The sequence below is a fragment of the Macaca nemestrina genome, chromosome 11 (genome assembly GCF_043159975.1).
Source record: "Macaca nemestrina isolate mMacNem1 chromosome 11, mMacNem.hap1, whole genome shotgun sequence".
Lineage (NCBI taxonomy): Eukaryota > Metazoa > Chordata > Mammalia > Primates > Cercopithecidae > Macaca > Macaca nemestrina.
In genome coordinates, this window is record NC_092135.1 from 100,484,765 (window position 1) to 100,503,908 (window position 19,144).

Sequence of the window (19,144 nt, forward strand, 5' to 3'; positions counted from 1 at the left end):
TAAACCTAGAACAATATACTTTGTATAGACAAAAATGAAACCTTACTCTTGCTTTAATAATTCTTAGCTGGGCGTGGTGGCTTACACCTATAATCCCAGCAGTTTGGGAGGCCGAAGCGGGCAGATCACCTGAGGTCGGGAGTTTGAGACCGGCCTGACCAACGTGGAGAAACCCCATCTCTACTAAAAATACAAAATTAGCCAGGTGTGGCGGTGGTGCATGCCTGTAATCCCAGCTACTTGGGAGGCTAAGGTAGGAGAATCGCTTGAACCCAGGAGGTGGAGATTGCAGTGAGCTGAGATCGCGATATTACACTCTAGCCTGGGCAACAAGAGCGAAACTCTGTCTCAATAAATAAATAAATAAATAAACAAATAAATAAATAAATCTTAGATTAATCACGCAGTTAAACATGTTCCTTTTTCCCCCCATGAAATGTCTTTTGTATCCTTTACCATTTTTCTGTTTCTTAAAAATGTGTTTCCCGTTGATTTGCAAAACTGCTTCATAGCTTACACGTACTCTCACATTTATTGAAATTACTGCTTAGTTTGTTGTTTTTCTTTTAGTTTTCTTTATTGTATTGTCTCCTAACTTTTTTGTATTCATATTGATTTATAGGATGTTGGTCTCACATTGGAGATCCCCAAGAGTGTCACTATGAAGAATGTGTAGTAACTACCACTCCTCCCTCAATTCAGAATGGAACATACCGTTTCTGCTGTTGTAGCACAGATTTATGTAATGTCAACTTTACCGAGAATTTTCCACCTCCTGACACAACACCACTCAGTAAGTAAAGTAACTAACTTTTCTTTGTATTTCCTTTCTCCAAAGATTTGCAAAATAGAAAAAAAAAAACATAAAAAACATTCAAGGTTGAGGCCGGGCATGATGGCTCATGCCTGTAATTCCAGCACTTTGGGAGGCCGAGGTGGGCAGATCACCTGAGGTTGGAAGTTTGAGACCAGCCTAGCCAACGTGGTGAAATCCCATCTCTACTAAAAATACAAAAAATTAGCCAGGCGTGGTGGCACATGCCTGTAATCCCAGCTACTCAGGAGGCTAAGACAGGAGAATTGCTTCAACCTGGGAGATGGAGGTTGCAGTGAGCCAAGATTGAGCCATTGCACTCCAGCCTGGGCAACAAGAGTGAATCTAAAAAAAAAAAAAAAAAAAAAAAGTTCAAGGTTAGTAGGAGTAAGAGGTAGAGTTCCAGCATCGTAAGATTATATCTGGCAAACACCTGAAATCCGAAAGAGATGCACTAGGCCTTCCAAGGCACCAATATATTACTAAATAACTTTGGTAAAATATAGTACTGGCCAGGCACGGTGGTTCATACCTGTAATTTCAGCACTTTAGGAGGCCAGAGGAGGAGGATCACTTGAGCCCAGGAATTGAAGACCAGCCTGGGCAACATAGTGAGATCCCATCTCTACCAAAACAATACATAAATTAGCCAGGCGTGGTGGTGCACATGTGTAGTTCAGCTGTTGGGGAAGCTGAGGTTGGAGAATTGCTTGAGCCTGCGAAGTTGAGGCTGCAGCGATTGTGCCACTGCCCTCTAACCTAGGTGATACAGCGAGACTCTATCTCAAAATAAAATAAAATATAGTGCTTTCCAACATGTATGGAGGGAAATTTGGTTAAGACAAATACATGTGTGCTTACTCTTTCACCTTGCTTTCACGTTTCTTGGAATTTATCTGGAAGATAGATCTTCAATAGTATGAATATACATAGACATTGAGTTGTTTATTGCAGTGTTATTTGTAACTGCACAATATTAGGAAGTAAATGTCCAAGAATAGGAGATTAGTTGAAATATACTATGGTACATACATGTAATGGAGTATCAACTATACAGCTATAAGAAAAAAATAAGATCTTTATGAACTAACACAGAGTGATTTTCACCGGTAATATTAGATACAAAAAAGTATATATAGTAGTCTCTGTTGTATAGCACTGGAAGGAAAATAAAAAAGCTTATCTATTATTGACTTATCTTTACAAAAAGAAACAAAGAATAAATTAGAAAATAATGAACTTGGTTATTTATAAGGGATCCAAGGAATGAGACAGAAAGAATATGGAAAAGAGTGACTGTTCTCTGAGTGTAGCTTTTTTTGTTTTTGTTTTGTTTTGTTTTTTAGAGACGGAATTTCGCTCTTGTTGCCCAGGCTGGAGTGCAATGGCGCAATCTCAGCTCACCACAACCTCCACCTCCCAGGTTCAAGCGATTCTCCTGCCTCAGCCTCCCTAGTAGCTGGGATCAGGCATGTGCCACCACGCCTGGCTAATTTTGTATTTTTAGTAGAGATGGGGTTTCTCCATGTTGGTAAGGCTGGTCTCGAACTCCCGAGCTCAGGTGATCCGCCTGCCTTGGCCTCCCAAAGTGCTGGGATTACAGATGTGAGCCACCACACCCAGCCTGAGTGTAGCTTTTTGTATATAGTTTTTACTATTGGTATCGTGTCACTATTGTACATAAGCAAAAAAAGTTAAGTACCTACAAATGGAAAGGATAAAAATTCCTGACAGTATAAGCAAACTGAAATAAATGAACCCAATATTATTTTAATTTTATTTATTTTTTTGAGACAGAGTCTTGCTCTTGTCACCCAGGCTAGAGTGTAGTGGCACGATCTCGGCTCACTGTAACGTCCGCCTCCCAGATTCAAGTGATTCTCCTTTCTCAGCCTCCCAAGTAGCCAGGATTACAGGTGCTCGCCACCATGCCTGGCTAATTGTTGTATTTTTAGTAGAGATGGGGTTTCTCCATGTTGGCCAGGCTGGTCTCGAATTCCCGACCTCAGATGATCCGCCCACCTCAGCCTCCCAAAGTGCTGGGATTACAGGCGTGAGCCACCACGCCCGGCCCCAATTGTATTTCATATTACTACAATAACTACCTTGATACCAAAGTTATTGAAAGATAAGAAAAAAAAGAAAGAAAAACGCTTAAGAGAAAAAGAATTCATCCAAGTGGTTTTTAAGCATAGTATTTAACTATATGCACTCTTGTGCAAGATGTGATATAAAGGATGGGGAGAATTGCAAACAAATACTGAACTCTTTTGAGAAGATTTGTCTTTTAGTAGTGTGGGCAAACCAATTCTGAAACCATTGTAGATGTACTATAGGATTAAGAAAATGAGTTGGCTGGGTGCAGTGGCTCACACCTGTAATCCCAGCACTTTGGGAGGCCAAGGCGGGTGGATCACGAGGTCAGGAGATCGAGACCATCCTGGCTAACACAGTGAAACCCCGTCTCTACTACAAATACAAAAAAATTAGCCGGGCGTGATGGTGGGCACCTGTAGTCCCAGCTATTCGGCAGGCTGAGGCAGGAGAATGGTGTGAACCCGGGAGGCGGAACTTGCAGTGAGCCGAGATCGCGCCACTGCACTCCAGCCTGGGTGACAGAGCAAGACTCTGTCTCAAAAAAAAAAAAAAAAAGAAAGAAAGAAAATGAGTTGAGGCTGGGTGTGGTGGCTCATACCTGTAATCCCAGCACTTTGGGAGACCTAGATGGGCAGATCACGAGGTAAAGAGATCAAGACCATCCTGGCCAATATGGTGAAACCCTATCTCTACTAAAAATACAAAAATCAGCTGGGCGTGTTGGTGCGCACCTGTAGTCCCAGCTACTCGGGAGGCTGAGGCAGGAGACCTCAGCTTGAACCCAGGAGGCGGAGGTTGCAGTGAGCTGAGATTGCGCCACTGCACTCTAGTCTGGCAGCAGAGCGAGACTCTGTCTCAAAAAAAAGAAAATGAGTTGATGTACCTGGGGGTTCTTACTGAAGAAAGAGGGATACACAATTATCAAATGGGGAAGACAGAAGAGAAACCCATGCAAATAGATCACAATTCAAAGTATCAGTATGACTTATAATTTTAAAAATATGCATATGTGTGTGTTACATGAGTGTATATGTGGCTGTGTACATGTGTGAAAATAGACATAGTATTTATATACACATGCAAATGCATGTATTTCTTGAATCTCTATTCATTGAAAAGGATAACAAGCAACAGTACCCCAGTAGCAGTGACTATTCATAATGCCCAGATCTTAGTCTCTAATACCATTCCCCACTAAAAAGGAACTAAGGTGGCTGGGCGCAGTGGCTCACGCCTGTAATCCCAGCACTTTGGTAAGCCAAGGCAGGCGAATCACGAAGTCAGGTATTCAAAACCAGCCTGACCCATATGATAAAACCCGGACTCTAGTAAAAATACAAAAATTAGCTGGGCGTGGTGGCATGCATCTGTAATCCCAGCTACCCGGGAGGCTGAAACAGAAGAATTGCTTGAACCTGGGAGGCGGAGGTTGCAGTGAGCCAAGATCACGCCATTGTGCTCCAGCCTGGGCAACAAGAGTGAAACACTGTCTCAAAAAATAAAAATAAGGAACCAAGGCTTCTTAGAAAAATGATTTATTCCAAGACTAGAGCAGGACAGATATAAGATAAGCCTGGGACATCTTGTAATGTTTTAATAATTTTTGTAAGAAAGTAAGGAAAGAGGCCGGGCGCGGTGGCTCAAGCCTGTAATCCCAGCACTTTGGGAGGCCGAGACGGGCGGATCACGAGGTCAGGAGATCGAGACCATCCTGGCTAACACGGTGAAACCCCGTCTCTACTAAAAAATACAAAAAACTAGCCGGGCGCGGTGGCGGGCGCCTGTAGTCCCAACTACTCGGGAGGCTGAGGCAGGAGAATGGCGTGAACCCGGGAGGCGGAGCTTGCAGTGAGCTGAGATCCGGCCACTGCACTCCAGCCTCGGCGGCAGAGCAAGACTCCGTCTCAAAAAAAAAAAAAAAAAAAAAAAAAAGTAAGGAAAGAGCCTGTAATCCCAGCACTTTGGGAAGCCAAGGCAAGAGGACTGCTTGATCCCAGAAGTTCACAACCAGCCTGGGCAACATAGACCTTATCTCAAAAAAAATTAAAAAGTAACCAGGTGTGGCACACGCCTGTAGTTCCAGCTACTTGGGAGGCTGAGGTGGGAGGATCACTTGAACTTGGGAAGTCAAGGCTGCAGTGAGCTGTGATCAGGCCACTGTACTCCAGCCTGGGCAATAGAGTGAGGCCCTGTCTCAAAAATAAAACAAAGCCAAAAAAGGAAGGAAAGAAGTACCTAAAAATATCATGGAGACTTGTCATAAGGACACAGGATCCAGCTGGAAGGAACTCCCACTAGCTAAATGTGGGTCAATTTGAGTGCTAAACAATTAAGTAATTAATTAATTGTGAACCACTGGAAGGAAAATGAATCATGAGTAGAATGTCAAGTGCCAACTGGTAAATGTAGGATTGCTGGAGTTGGCAGCTTATCATTCTGCAACCATTGTGTTAAGGATTGGATCAGGCAAGAATCATCAAAGGATCCTAAATCTAGGGGCAATTTCAATGAGGAGCCAGGATATTTGCATGCCTCCCACATATCTCAAGGGAAAAATTAGTAATTATAAAATGGGAAAAATGGACACCTTGACCAGATAGTAAAAATTAACATTATTAAAGAAGGACACATGGAAATCCATGATATCTAGAGGACACATAACTAATATAGTACTATATTCCAGTCAAGAATACATAACCTGAATTTAATCATGAGGTAACATCACACAAACCCCAAATTAGGAATGTTCTATTACAAAAAGGGGGATCATATTTTTCAAAAATGTGAATGTCATATAAAACAGACTGTGGGAAAGGTCTAGGTCAAAGGAAGCTAAAAAGACTGGACAACTAGGCAATGCCTGCCTTTTACTGGATGAGAAAAATGTGATAAAGGACATGATGATTAGAGAAAAATGTTTCAGTGTTAAATGTGCAGAAACTGATAACAATACTGTGGTTTTATAAGAGAATAACCATATTCTTAGGAAATAATCTAAGAAGTGTTTAAGAATAAAGGACCATGATTCTACTGTGTAATGGTTCAAAAAAAGGTGTGTGTGTGTGTGTGTGTGTGTGTGTGTGTGTGTGTGTGTGTAGAAAGAGAGAGATAATAAAAGCAAATAGTAAAATGGTATCAATAGGTGAATAGGTAAATCTGGGTGAAAGTATATGGTATATTCTTTGTACTATTCTTGCGACTGTTGTGTAAGTTTTAAATTATTTCCAAATAAAAAGATTAAACAATTTCTAAAGTTTAAAAAGTTAAAATATAGCACATCTCAAGAATTTTCTTAGTCAATAAATTTTATCAGGCCGTACTCTAGGATCATCAGTTTTGGGTTATTTGCTTTGATTTGTTGATGAAGCACTAAACTGAAAGCCATAGGAAATTTTCTTTATAGCTGTAGTTTCTGCCTACTGAAGGCCATTAGCTTCTATTAGAAGATTGTATTGAATTGGATACATTTATTTTTCACATTTTTCACAAACAAAACAAAGTCTCTAATTTTCACTTGTATCTTTAGGTAAATGAAAGAGGGAAAGTGGCCAGTGCGGTGGCTCACGCCTGTAATCCCAGCACTTTGGGAGGCCAAGGTGGGTGGATTGCCTGAGCTTCAGAGTTCCATGCCAGTCTGGCCAACATGGTGAAACCCCATCTCTACTAAAAATACAAAAATTAGCCAGGTGTGGTGGCATGTGCCTGTAATCCCAGCTACTTGGGAGACTGAAGCAGAAGAATCACTTGAACCCAGGAGGCAGAGATTGCAGTGAGCTGAGATTGCACCACTACACTCCAGCCTGAGTGACAGAGACTCCCTCTCAAAAAGAAAAAGAGAGAAAGGGAATTTGTTCATACATCATCCTCAAAGATCTTTTTTTTTTTTTTTTTTTTTTTTTTTTTGAGACGGAGTCTTGCTTTGTCGCCCAAACTGGAGTGCAGTGGCCGGATCTCAGCTCACTGCAAGCTCCGCCTCCCAGGTTTACGCCATTCTCCTGCCTCAGCCTCCCGAGTAGCTGGGACTACAGGCGCCCGCCACGTCGCCCGACTAGTTTTTTGTATTTTTTAGTAGAGACGGGGTTTCACCGTGTTAGCCAGGATGGTCTCGATCTCCTGACCTCGTGATCCGCCCATCTCAGCCTCCCAAAGTGCTGGGATTACAGGCTTGAGCCACCGCGCCCGGCCTCCTCAAAGATCTTTACAGCTGCCTTACGTTTCAGATTGTTACCTGGTTCTTAGTTTAGTTTACTATAACCTTTTGACCCAAAAGTAGGAATACTGCCAACTAGGAATCAGTAATGCTATTGCAATAAAAAGGAAAAGTGTTTAAGTAAATCGCTCTAATTTGGAAGCGTTAATTTATGTATTTTGTTCTTCAGACAAAAAAATTGAGTGAAGTTAAAGTTGGCAAACAAGATCAATTTTGGCTTCTGCATTAACCTCAAGAAAAATAACTACTGTTACATCAAATGTCAGACATTTAGTCTGCAAATGCTAGGTGTTTAACCAAAATAAAAATACTTTTATCTGTTGAAGTTTAAAGAAAGAAATTAAAATATAAAATTCAGAAACAGAACTTTTCCTCATGGCCATATAATAATAATTAGAAAGTTTAGTGATGGTGAGTTTTTTTCTCCTTTAAAATTTTTCATTATGGCAGGGCACAGTGACTCATGCCTGTAGTCCCAGCACTTTGGGAGGCCAAAGCAGGTGGATTGGTTGATCCCAGGAGTTTGAGACCAGTCTGGGCAACATGGAGAAACCTGATCTGTACCAAAAATACAAAAATTAGCTGGGTGTAGTGGCGCACACCTGTGATCCCTGCTACTTGGGAGACTGAGATGGGAGGATCGCTTGAGTCTGGGAGGCAGAAGTTGCTATAATCCAAGATTGTGCCAATGCACTCCAGCCTAGGCTACAGAGTGAGAACCTGTCTTAAAAAAAAAAAAAAAAAAAAAAAAAGGCCGGACGCAGTGGCTCACGCCTATAATCCCAGCACTTTGGGAGGCCGAGACGGGCGGATCACGAGGTCAGGAGATCGAGACCATCCTAACACGGTGAAACTCCGTCTCTACTAAAAAATACAAAAAATTTAGCCGGGCGTGGTGGCGGGCGCCTGTAGTCCCAGCTACTCGGGAGGCTGAAGCAGGAGAATGGCCTGAACCCGGGAGGCAGAGCTTGCAGTGAGCCGAGATCGCGCCACTGCACTCCAACCTGGGCGACAGAGCGAGACTCCACCTCCAAAAAACTGACCAGGCGCGGTGGCTCCCGCCAGTAACCCCAGCAGTTTGAGAGGCCAAGGTGGGTGGATCACTTGAGGTCAGGAGTTCGAGACATCCTGGCCAACATGGAGAAACCCAGTCTCTACTAAAAATAGAAAAAACTAGCTGGATGTGGTGGTGGGCGCCTGTAATCCTACCTATTTGGGAGACTGAGGCACAAGAATTGCTTGAACCCAGGAGGCGGAGGTTGCAGTGAGCAGAGATTGTGCCATTGCACTCCAGCCTGGGTGACAGAGCAAGACAACATCTCAAAATAAATAAAATAGCCGGGCGCAGTGGCTCACACCTGTAATCCTAGTGTCTGAAATTGGTGGGTTCTTGGTCTCACTGACTTCAATAATGAAGCCGCGGACCCTTGCGGTGAATGTTACAGTTCTTAAAGATGGTGTGTCTGGAGTTTGTTCCTTCAGACGTTTAGATGTGTCTGGAGCTTCTTCCTTCTGGTGGGTTCGTGGTCTCGCTATCAGGAGTGAAGCTGCAGACCTTCGTGGTGAGTGTTACAGCTCTTAAAGGCAGCGCATCTGGAGTTGTTCCTTCTTCCGGGTGGGTTCCTGGTCTCTTTGGCTTCAGGAGTGAAGCTGCAGACCTCCACAGTGAGTGTTACAGCTCATAAAGAGAGCATAGACCCAAAGATTGAGCAGCAGCAAGAGTTACTGCAAAGAGTGAAAGAACAAAGCTTCCACAGTGTGGAAGGAGACCCAAGGAGGTTGCCCCTGAGCCTGCTTTTATTCCCTTATCTGACGCCACCAACATCCTGCTGATTGGTCTATTTTACAGAGACTCGATGAGTCCATTTTACAGAGAGCTGATTGGTCCATCTTGACAGAGTGCTGATTGGTCTGTTTACAATCCTTGAGCTGGACAGAGTCACAGAGTGCTAGTTAGCTAGATACAGAGTTAGCTAGATACAGAGTACCAATTGGTGTATTTACAAACCTTGAGCCAGACACAGAGTACTGATTGGTGTTATTTACAAACCCTGAGCTAGACACAGAGTGCTGATTGGTGCATTTACAGTCCTTGAGCTAGTCACAGAGTCACAGAGTGCTAGTCCTCCAAGTCTCTACTAGGTTAGCTAGATACAGAGTACCAATTGGTGTATTCACAAACCCTTAGCTAGACACAGAGTGCTGATTGGTGTATTTACAATCCTTGAGATAGACACAGAGTGCTAGACAGAAAAGTTCTACAAGTTCCCACTAGGTTAGCTAGATAGAGTGCTGACTGGTGCACATACAATCCTTCCGCTAGATATAAAAGTTCTCCAAGTCCCCATCCGGTTCAGGAGCCCAGCTGGCTTCACCCAGTGGATCCTGCACCAGGGCTGCAGGCAGAGCTGCCCGCCAGTCCCGAGCTGTACCTGCACTGTCCCTTGGGCTGTGGATGGACCAGGGGGTGGCACCCGTCGGGGAGGCTGCGACTGCAAGGGGAGCCCACCCACCACAGCGGGGGAGCTCAGACTTGGCAGGCTGCAGGTCCCAAGCCCTGCCCTGCAGGGAAGCAGCTAAGGCCCTGTGAGAATTTGAGTGTGGCGCTGGCCGGCTGGCACTGTTGGGGGACCCCGTGCAACCTCCACAGCTGCTGGCCTGGGTGCTAAGCCCCTCACTGCCCTGGCCTGGCGGCGCAGGCTGGCCACTCTGTGTGGGGGATCCGCTGAGCTCGCACAGGCGCCCGCGCTGGCGGGAACTCGCACTGGTCCCCGAGCGCCAGGCGCAGCCCTGGTTCCCACCCGCGCCTCTCCCTCCACACCTCCCGGCAAGCAGAGGGAGGCAGCTCGGGCCTCAGCCAGCCCAGAGGGGGCTCCCACGGTGCCATGGAGGGCTGAAGGGCTCCTCAAGTGCCGCCAAAGTGGACGCCGAGGCTGAGGAGGCCCTGAGAATGAGGGCTGCTAGCACATTGTCACCTCTCACTAGCACGTTGGGAGGCCAAAGCAGGCGGATCACGAGGTCAGGAGTTCAAGACCAGCTTGGCCAATATGGTGAAACCCTGTCTCTACTAAAAATACAAAAATTAGCTGGGCATGGTGGTGCATGCCTGTAGTCCCAGCTATTCGGGAGGCTGAGGCAGAAGAATTTCTTGAACCCGGAAGCGGAGGTAGCAGTGAGCCAAGATCACGCCACTGCACTCCAGCCTGGGTGACAGAGCGAGACTCTGTCTCACCTAAAATAATAAAATAATAAAATAAAATTACTAAAAACTGCAAACTTAGCAAAGAAATAAGCGGATCTCTGGGCGCGTTGGCTCCCGGCTGTAATTCCAGCACTTTGGAAGGCCGAGGCAGGCGGATCATGAGGTCAGCAGTTTGAGACCAGCCTGGCCTATATAAAGAAACCCCATCTCTACTAAAAATACAAAAAATTTAGCCAGGTGTGGTGGCATGTGCCTGTAGTATTGAACCTGGGAAGTGGATGTTGCAGTAAGCTGAGATCGCGCCATTGCACTCCAACGTGGGCAACAGAAAGACATTCCATCTCAAAACAGAAAAAAAAAAAAAAAGTGGGTAGTGTGGGATGACTGTGGAAAGGTTACTTTTTTGTTTGTTTGTTCGTTTGAGATGAAGTCTCGCTCTGTTGCCGGGGCTGGAGTGCAGTGGCTCACTCGGCTTACTGCAAGCTCTGCCTCCTGGGCTCACGCCATTCTCCTGCCTCAGCCTCCCTAGTAGCTGGGACTACAGGCGCCTGCCACCACGCCCGGCTATTTTTTTTTTTTTTTTTTTTTTTTTTGTATTTTTAGTAGAGATGGGGTTTCACTGTGTTAGCCAGGATGGTCTCAATCTCCTGACCTCATGATCCGCCTGCCTCGGCCTCCCAAAGTGCTGGGATTACAGGCGTGAGCCACCGTGCCTGCCAAAAAGGTTACTTATGATTCCTATAGTTGTGTATTGTTTGAATCTTTAAAATGAGAATATATTCATGTATTATTTGTGTAATCAATAATCTGCTTGTTAATTTGGAAAAAGAGGAAAATGACATTAAGTAGAAAGGAAAAAATAATCTCCAATAGTGTCTACACCCATATACAACCATTGTTAATCTTTTGAATGTTTCTTTCCAGTCTTTTCTCTTTTATTTTTGTATAGTTGTAATATACATACATTTTAGATCCTGCCTTTTTGTTTAACATAAATATTTTCCAGGTTACTATATATATTTCATAGTTGTCAGGTTTTTGTTTTGTGTTGTTGTTTTTTGATTCAGAGTCTCATTCTGTTGCCCAGGTGGGAATGCAGGTTTTTTGTATTTGTGTTTTTAGTAGTTTGACCAAGCTGGTCTCGAACTCCTGACCTCAGGTGATCCACCTGCCTCGGCTTCCCAAAGTGTTGGGATTACAGGTGTGAGCCACCACGCCTGACCACATTTTTATACTTTTCAAAAATACTATTGTAACATCTCATGTACCACATAAATATATATACCTACTATGTACCCACAAAAATAAAAAGTTTAAAAAATATATTAATGTAGAAGGCACAGGACAAGAGAAATATAAGGTCGCATCCTTTAGGAAAATATTAATTCTTTAGTGCAGTAGTAACAAGATTCTCTTTACACATTATTTCTTGTTCATCAGTTTTCATTCTGAAGTTTTGCTAGCTCTGCACTTCTGAATGCCAACCTCTATCCCGTATCTACCTACCTACCTACCTACCTACCTACCTACCTACCTACCTTGCTCCTCTCCTCTCGAAAAGTAATCCTTTTTCACCTTAGGGTTTTTAAAATTTTACATTACTTATTTGCCTGATGAACAAAGCAAAACCTGTTAACTGACCTGGCTTTAACTGAGAAACTCAGCAGAAGCTTTTCGTCTATAAAATCTAAGTCCGGGCCGGGCGCAGTGGCTCACGCCTGTAATCCCAGCACTTTGGGAGGCCTAAGCGGGCGGATCACCTAAGGTCAGGAGTTTGAGACCAGCTTGATCAATGTGGAGAAACCCCGTCTCTACTAAAAAAAATAGAAAATTAGCCGGGCATGGTGGCACATGCCTGTAGTCTCAGCTACTTGGGAGGCCAAGGCAAGAGAATCGCTTGAACCCGGGAGGCAGATGTTGCAGTGAGCCAAGATCACAGCATTGCACTCTAGCCTGGGCAACAAGAGTGAAACTCCGTCTCAAGGAAAAAAAAAAAAAAAATCTAAGTCCCAAGCATGTATGGTGGAATTGACCAGCGTTTATTAAATGATTATCTTCTGAAATACTAGACAGAATTGGTTGTACACTGTGAAATAATTTCCATGTATTCATTTCAACAACTGCAGTTTTTCCTGTCTTTTTAACATATCCAATTCCATGTTCCAATTCTCTTCCTGCCTTAACTGTGTCTCATTTCCTTATAATGGGCTCTCTGATTGCTGAGCATTTTCTGCATATTTTCATATGCAAAAACTAATTACCCATCTAATAATTATTTAGTGGTTTCAGATACAAACATACTATAATAGAGTCATAGATACATGAAAAAATTTAAAATACATTCAAAACCAAGATGAGACTAGCCATAATTTGAGTAACAAGCATCTTCAAAATAATGTTAAATAGGCCAGGTGCAGTGGCTCATACCTGTAATGCTAGCATTTTGGGAGGCCGAGGTGGGTGGATTGCCTGAGTTCAGGAGTTGTAAACCAGCCTTGGTAACACAATGAAACCCATCTCTACTAAAATATAAAAAAATTAGCTGGGTGTGGTGGCGTGCACGTGTAATCCCAGTTACTTGGGAGGCTGAGGCAGAAGAATTGCTGGAACCCGGGAGGCGGAAGTTGCAGTCAGCTGAGATGGCGCCATTGCATTCCAGCCTGGGCTACAGAGTGAGACTTCGTCACCAAAAAAAAAATTAAATAAATAAATAAAATAAGTTAAATAATAGTTGAACAGACACAACTTTGACTAAGAATACACCGACAACTTCAATATACTGTTAGAAGTGCTTCTCAAAATGTCTCATTAAAAACAACACATTTTGTATTAGCTGTATTATGAAATTAGCTTAATCAACTGCCAAAAAATAAAAAAAAAATAGGATAATTTGAGGGAGAGAAGCATAAGGTTTCACTTGATTGTTTGGAATGTTATATAGTGTAATGATGAAGAGCATAGGCCATCAATCGTAGTGCCTGGGTTAAAAACCTTGCTGTTAAACTTGCTAAACATAACCTTGAACACATTATTTAGCCTCTCTGCATCAATTACTTCATATGCAAAATAATAGTATCCAATTTATGTAGGTGTTTAGATTAAATAAGATAATACACTAAAGTGCCCACAGAGAGAAGACATTCAATAAATAACGCTAACTTTCTTAGGAAAGAACTGTCTTTAAGTCATTTTAGAAACTGTTACAAACATCCTCCCCCATATCATTTTCCTTTTACCATAAAGGATACTTTTCTGTTAATTTTTATTTATTATGTATGAAACCCTATATTCTGTGGTTTTTTTTTTAATATGAAAGATTGTTACTGAGTTTCCTATGACATGTGTTGTTTCTTATGTGCTTATACTTGAGAAACAGAACACACACTATTTCCTGCATCTTTCATACACAGAAAAAAAATAAAAGCTAGGCCGGGTGTGGTGGCTCACGCCTGTAATCCCAGCACTTTGGGAGGCCAAGGCAGGCACATCACAAGGTCAGGAGTTCGAGACCACCTGGACAATATGATGAAACCCCGTCTCTACTAAAAATACAAAAATTAGCTGGGCGTGGTGGCAGGTGACTGTAGTCCCCACTACTCTGGAGGCTGTGGCAAGAGAATAGCTTGAACCCAGGAGGCGGAGGTTGCAGTGAGCCAAGTTCACCCCACTGCACTCTAGCCTGGGTGACAAAGTGAGACTCCATCTCTGAAAGAAAGAGAAAGAGAGAGAGAAAGAAGTTGTTCCTGAAAAAAAACATATTCTGCCTTTTTTCCTCCAATTGAGGCGGAGGGGGGGGGGAGATAGGAATTTGTTCCTGAAAAGAAACAGATATTCTGCCTTTTTTCCTCCAATTGTACATTTGTAAAAGTGTTTAGCAATAAATAAGAGGCAGTAGATCCTCATTGTTCCTGAATTCTGTTTTGCCCCCCTTTTACTTGCTAAAATTCACAGTGCTTTCATGGTCATTCCTAGACATGCACAGAGTGGCAGAAAATTTGAGTCGCCCAAGGTACACATTCCCAGCTTAGGTTGAACAAGGCTATGCTCTGCCTTCTTGTTTCAGCTCTCATACTGTAAACAAGTATATTTTTCATAGTCTATTTAGTGGCACTCTTGCATTTTTGTGCTTTTTGTTGCTTTTGTGGTTTGAAATGGCCTGCAAGAGTGGTGCCAAAGTGCTATCTAGTATTCCAAAGAGCAAGAAGACTGTGATACACCTTAAGGAGAAATATGTGTGTGAGGTAAAATTCATTCAGGCATGAGTTATAGTGTTGTTGGCCATGAATTAAGTGTCAGTGAATCAACCATATACAGTACGTTAAATAAGTTGTCTTTAAACAGAAAAACATAGAAGAAGGCTCTGTATTTGGAATGGGTTGACGGAACATTGTGACTTGAGGCTCTTTTTAAAATTAGCAGGGCACGGTGTGCCCGTACTTCCAAAGTAGTCCCAACTATTTGGACAGCTGAGGTGGGAGGATTGTTTGAGCCCAGGAATTTAAGGCTACAGTGAGCTATGATCACTCTACTGCACTCCAGCCGGGGCAACAAAGCAAGACCCCTCTAAGAAGGGCCAGGCATGGCGGCTCACACCTGTAATCCCAGCACTTTGAGAGGCTGAGGTTGGTGGATCACTTGAGCCCAGGAGTTTCAAGAGTAACTTGAGCAACATAGCAGAACCCCGTCTCTACAAAAACAAAACAAAACAAAACAAAAGAACAAAAAGATTAGCCAGTTGTGGTGGTGCATGGTATAGTCTCAGCTATTTGAGAGGCTGAGATGGAAGAATTACCTGAGCCCAGGAAGTCGAGGCTGCAGTGAGCCATGATTGCACCACTGCACTCCAGCCTGGGTAACAGACCAAGACCCTGTCTCAAACCATAAATAAAAAAGAAAAAAAAAAATCAAAAGTGTGTATATTGTGGTAGGCAGCTTCTGACATGGTTCCCAATGATCCCTGCCTCCTGGTATTCTCACCCTTGTATAATCCTGTCCTTCTGAATGTAAGCTAGACCTAATAACTTGATTTTAACAGATTAGGCAAAAGTGATGGTATATCACTTCTGTAATTAGGTTTTAAAAGACCATGACTATTATTTTGCTGATGTGTTCTCTCTGGTTCTTCTTTTGTGCTTGCTGTGATGAAGAAGGCCACCTGGCAAAGAACTGAGATCAGCTAACTTGCCAATACCCAGCAAGGAACTGAGGCCCATAGTCCAACAATTTGTGAACCCTGCCAACAGCTACTGAGTGAGCTCAGCAATAGATACTGTCTTAGTTGAGTCTTGAGATGACTATGGCACCAGCCTACACCCTAAATACAGTCTTGTAAAAGATCATGGCAGAGCACTTATATAAACAGTATGTAGATTCCCATAGAAACTGTGAGATAATACATTTTTTTAATAAAAAAATTAGAGCAGTTTAGGTTGATAGCAAAATTGAGAGAAAAGAAGAGAATTCCCGTTATCCCCCGCTGCTCCGACACATGCATAGCCTCCCCCATTATCAACATTCCCACCAGAGTGGCACATAATACAGTTAAGTATTTTTATTTACATATTAAAACCTCCAAACACATGCTTGAGATGGGGTGTGCAATAATAAGCACTACTGTGTTTTAACCTTTGGCAGCTTTTATTCTTTCCTTCCAACTTTCAATTACTATTTTCTTTTCATTTCCAATTTTTTAACCTTTCTCTATTTGAAAATAGTGACCAGTTTCTTTTTGATTATAGTCATCCTAGTGGGTATGATGTAATATCTCATTATGGTTTTGGTTTTCATTTCCCTAATGAATAATGGTAATGAGCATCTTTTCCTGTGCTGCTTAAATATTGTATATTTTATTTGGTAAAATGTTAATTCAAACCCATTGCCCATTTAAAAATTGTGCATATTTGTCTTTTTATTGTTTAGTTGTAAAAGTTCTTTTTACATAGTAGATACAAATCTCATTCTTTGGCTTGTCATTTTACTTAGTTGGTGGTATTCTTTGAGGTACACAGATTTGACATTTTTAATGAAGTCTAATTTATCTTTTTATTTTGTCACTCTGAAACCATTTTCTTTCTTTTTTTTTCTTTGAAATGGAGCCTTGCTGTGTCGCCCAGGCTGGAGTGCAATGGCGCGATCTTGGCTCACTGCAACCTCCACCTCCTGGGTTCATGCTATTCTCCTGTCTTAGCCTCCCAAGTAGCTGGGATTACAGGTGCGTGCCACCATGCCCAGCTTATTTTTGTATTTTTAGTAGAACTCCTGACCTCAGGTGATCTGCCTGCCTCGGCCTCTGAAAGCCCTGGGATTACAGGCGTGAGCCACCACGCCTAACCTGAAACTATTTTCTAATACGGTCACAAAGGTTTGCTGTTGTGTTTTCTTCTTGGGATTTTATAGTTTTAGCTCTTACATTTAGGTCTGTGATCCATTTTGAGTTAATTTTTGTATATGGCATGAGGTAGGGAGTCCAACTTCATTCTTTTGTTTGATATTCAGTTTTCCAGTATCTTTCGTGGAAAATATTATTTTTCCCAATTGAATTGTCTTGGTACCCTTGTCAAAAATCAATTGACAGGCTGGGCGCGGTGGCTCACACCTGTAATCCCAGTACTTCAGGAGGCGGAGGCGGAGGCGAGCGGATCACGAGGTCAGGAGATCGAGACCATCCTGGCTAACATGGTGAAACCCCGTCTCAACTAAAAAATACAAAAAAAATTAGCCGGGCGTGGTGGTGGATGCCTGTAGTCCTAGCTACTCAGGAGGCTGAGGCAGGAGAATGGCGTGAACCTGGGAGGCGGAGGTTGCAATGAGCTGAGATTGCACCACTGCGCTCCAGCCTGGGCAACAGAACAACACTCTGTCTTTAAAAAAAAAAAAAAATCAATTGACCATAAATGCAAAGGTTTATTTCTGAACTCTTAATTTATTCCATTGATCAATATGTCAAGGATCCATTGATCCTTATGCCAGGACCACACTGTCTTGATAACTATTGCTTTCTAATTACTTTTAAAATAAAGAAGGCTGAGTTCTCCAACTTTGCTCTTTTTTCCTTACCCTCCCCTCCTCTCCCCTCCCCTCCCCTCCTCTCCCCTCCCCTCCCCTTCGAGTTTCACTCTTGTTGCCCAGACTGGAGTACCATGGTGTGATCTCAGTTCACTGCAACCTCCACCTCCCGGATTCAAGCAATTCTCCTGCCTCAGCCTCCCGAGTAGCTGGCATTACAGGCTTGCACTACCACATCCAGCTAATTTTTTTATTTTTAGTAGAGACAGGGTTTCACCACGTTGGCCATGGCTGGTCTCGAACTCCTGACTCAGGTGATCCGCCTGCCTCGGCCTCCAAAAGTGCTGGGATTACAGGCAAGAGCCACTGTGCCCAGGCTGTTTTTCTTTTTCAAGATTATTATGGCTGTTTTGGGTTCCTTGCATTTCCATATGAATTGTGATCAGTTTTCCATATCTGAAAAAAGACAACTGGGATTTTGATAGGCAGTTTGGGGAGTATTGCTATATTAACAATATAAAGTCTCTTAATTCATGAACATGATATCTTTACATTTATTTAAACCTTCTTTCATTTATTTCAACAATGTTTTATAGTTTACGCAGTGTACAAGTCTTACAGTTCTTTTGTTAAATTTGTTCCTAATTATTTTTCAGAGTAGTTTTCTGTCTTTAGTCAAGATAGCTGCATGTAGTGTATGTACCAGTTACAAGAAATTATTTTGTAAAAATTTTAGCTGTGGTAAAATACACAAAATGTGAAATTTACCATCTTACCATTTTTAAGTGTACAGTTCAGTATAGTTCATATTGTCGTACAACCAATCGCCAGAACTCTTCACCTTCAAGTACCGAAACTCTGTACCCGTTAAATAACAACTCACTATTACCCCTTCTTCTCAGGCCCTCCAACCACCCTCTACTTTCTGTCTCTATGAATTTGACTACTCTAAGTATATCATATAAGTAGAACCATTTCATATTTGTCTTTTTGCAATTAGCTCATTTCAGTTAGCATAGCATCATCAACGTTCATCTATCTTGTAGCATGCGTTAGAATTTTTTTGAAGGCTGGATAATATTCCATTTTACGTAAATACTACATTTATTCATCCATTCATCCATCATGGACACTTGAGTTACTTCTACCTCTTGGCTATTATGAATAAAGCTCCAATGAATGTGGGTATACAAGTATCTCTTTGAGACCCTGCTTTCAATTCTTTTGGATGCATACCAAGAAATATAATTGCTATTATATTGATAATATGCTAATAATGCTATTTTTAATTTTTTTTTTAAGAGACAGGGTCTTGCTTTGTTGCCTAGACTGGAGTGCAATGGCACAATCATAGCTCACTGTAATGTTGAACTCCTGGACTCAAGTGATCCTGCTGCCTCAGCCTCCTGGGTAGCTAGGATTACAGGCACATGACCCCATGTCTGGTTAATTTTTTTTGAGATGGAGTCTCACTCTGTCACCCAGGCTGGAGTGCAGTGGCACGATCTCGGCTCACTGCACCCTCCGCCTCCTGGGTTCAAGTGATTCTTCTGCCTCAGCCTCCTGAGTAGCTGGGATTACAGGCACCCACCACTATGTCCAGCTAATTTTTTTGTAATTTTAGTAGAGACAGGGTATCACCATGTTAGCCAGGCTGGTCTCAAACTCCTGACCTTGTGATTCGCCTGCCTCGGCCTCTCAAAGTGGTGAGATTACAGGCGTGAGCCACCGTACCCGACTGTTACCTGGCTAATTTTTAAAGTTTATTTTAGAGATAGGATCTTGCTATGTTGTTAGGCTGGTCGTGAACATCTGG

The 19,144-nt window shown here is 42.7% G+C and overlaps 1 protein-coding gene across 3 annotated transcripts in view; it reads left to right on the top strand.

Moving 5' to 3' along the window:
• Positions 1–19,144, top strand: part of LOC105468076 (bone morphogenetic protein receptor type 2) — a 210,383-nt gene that overhangs the window by 112,304 nt on the left and 78,935 nt on the right. For all 3 annotated transcript variants that reach the window (XM_011718035.3, XM_011718036.3, XM_011718034.3), the window contains exon 3: positions 623–793. In XM_011718035.3, the coding sequence (XP_011716337.1) occupies positions 623–793 (171 nt within the window). The remainder of the gene's footprint in view (positions 1–622; positions 794–19,144) is intronic.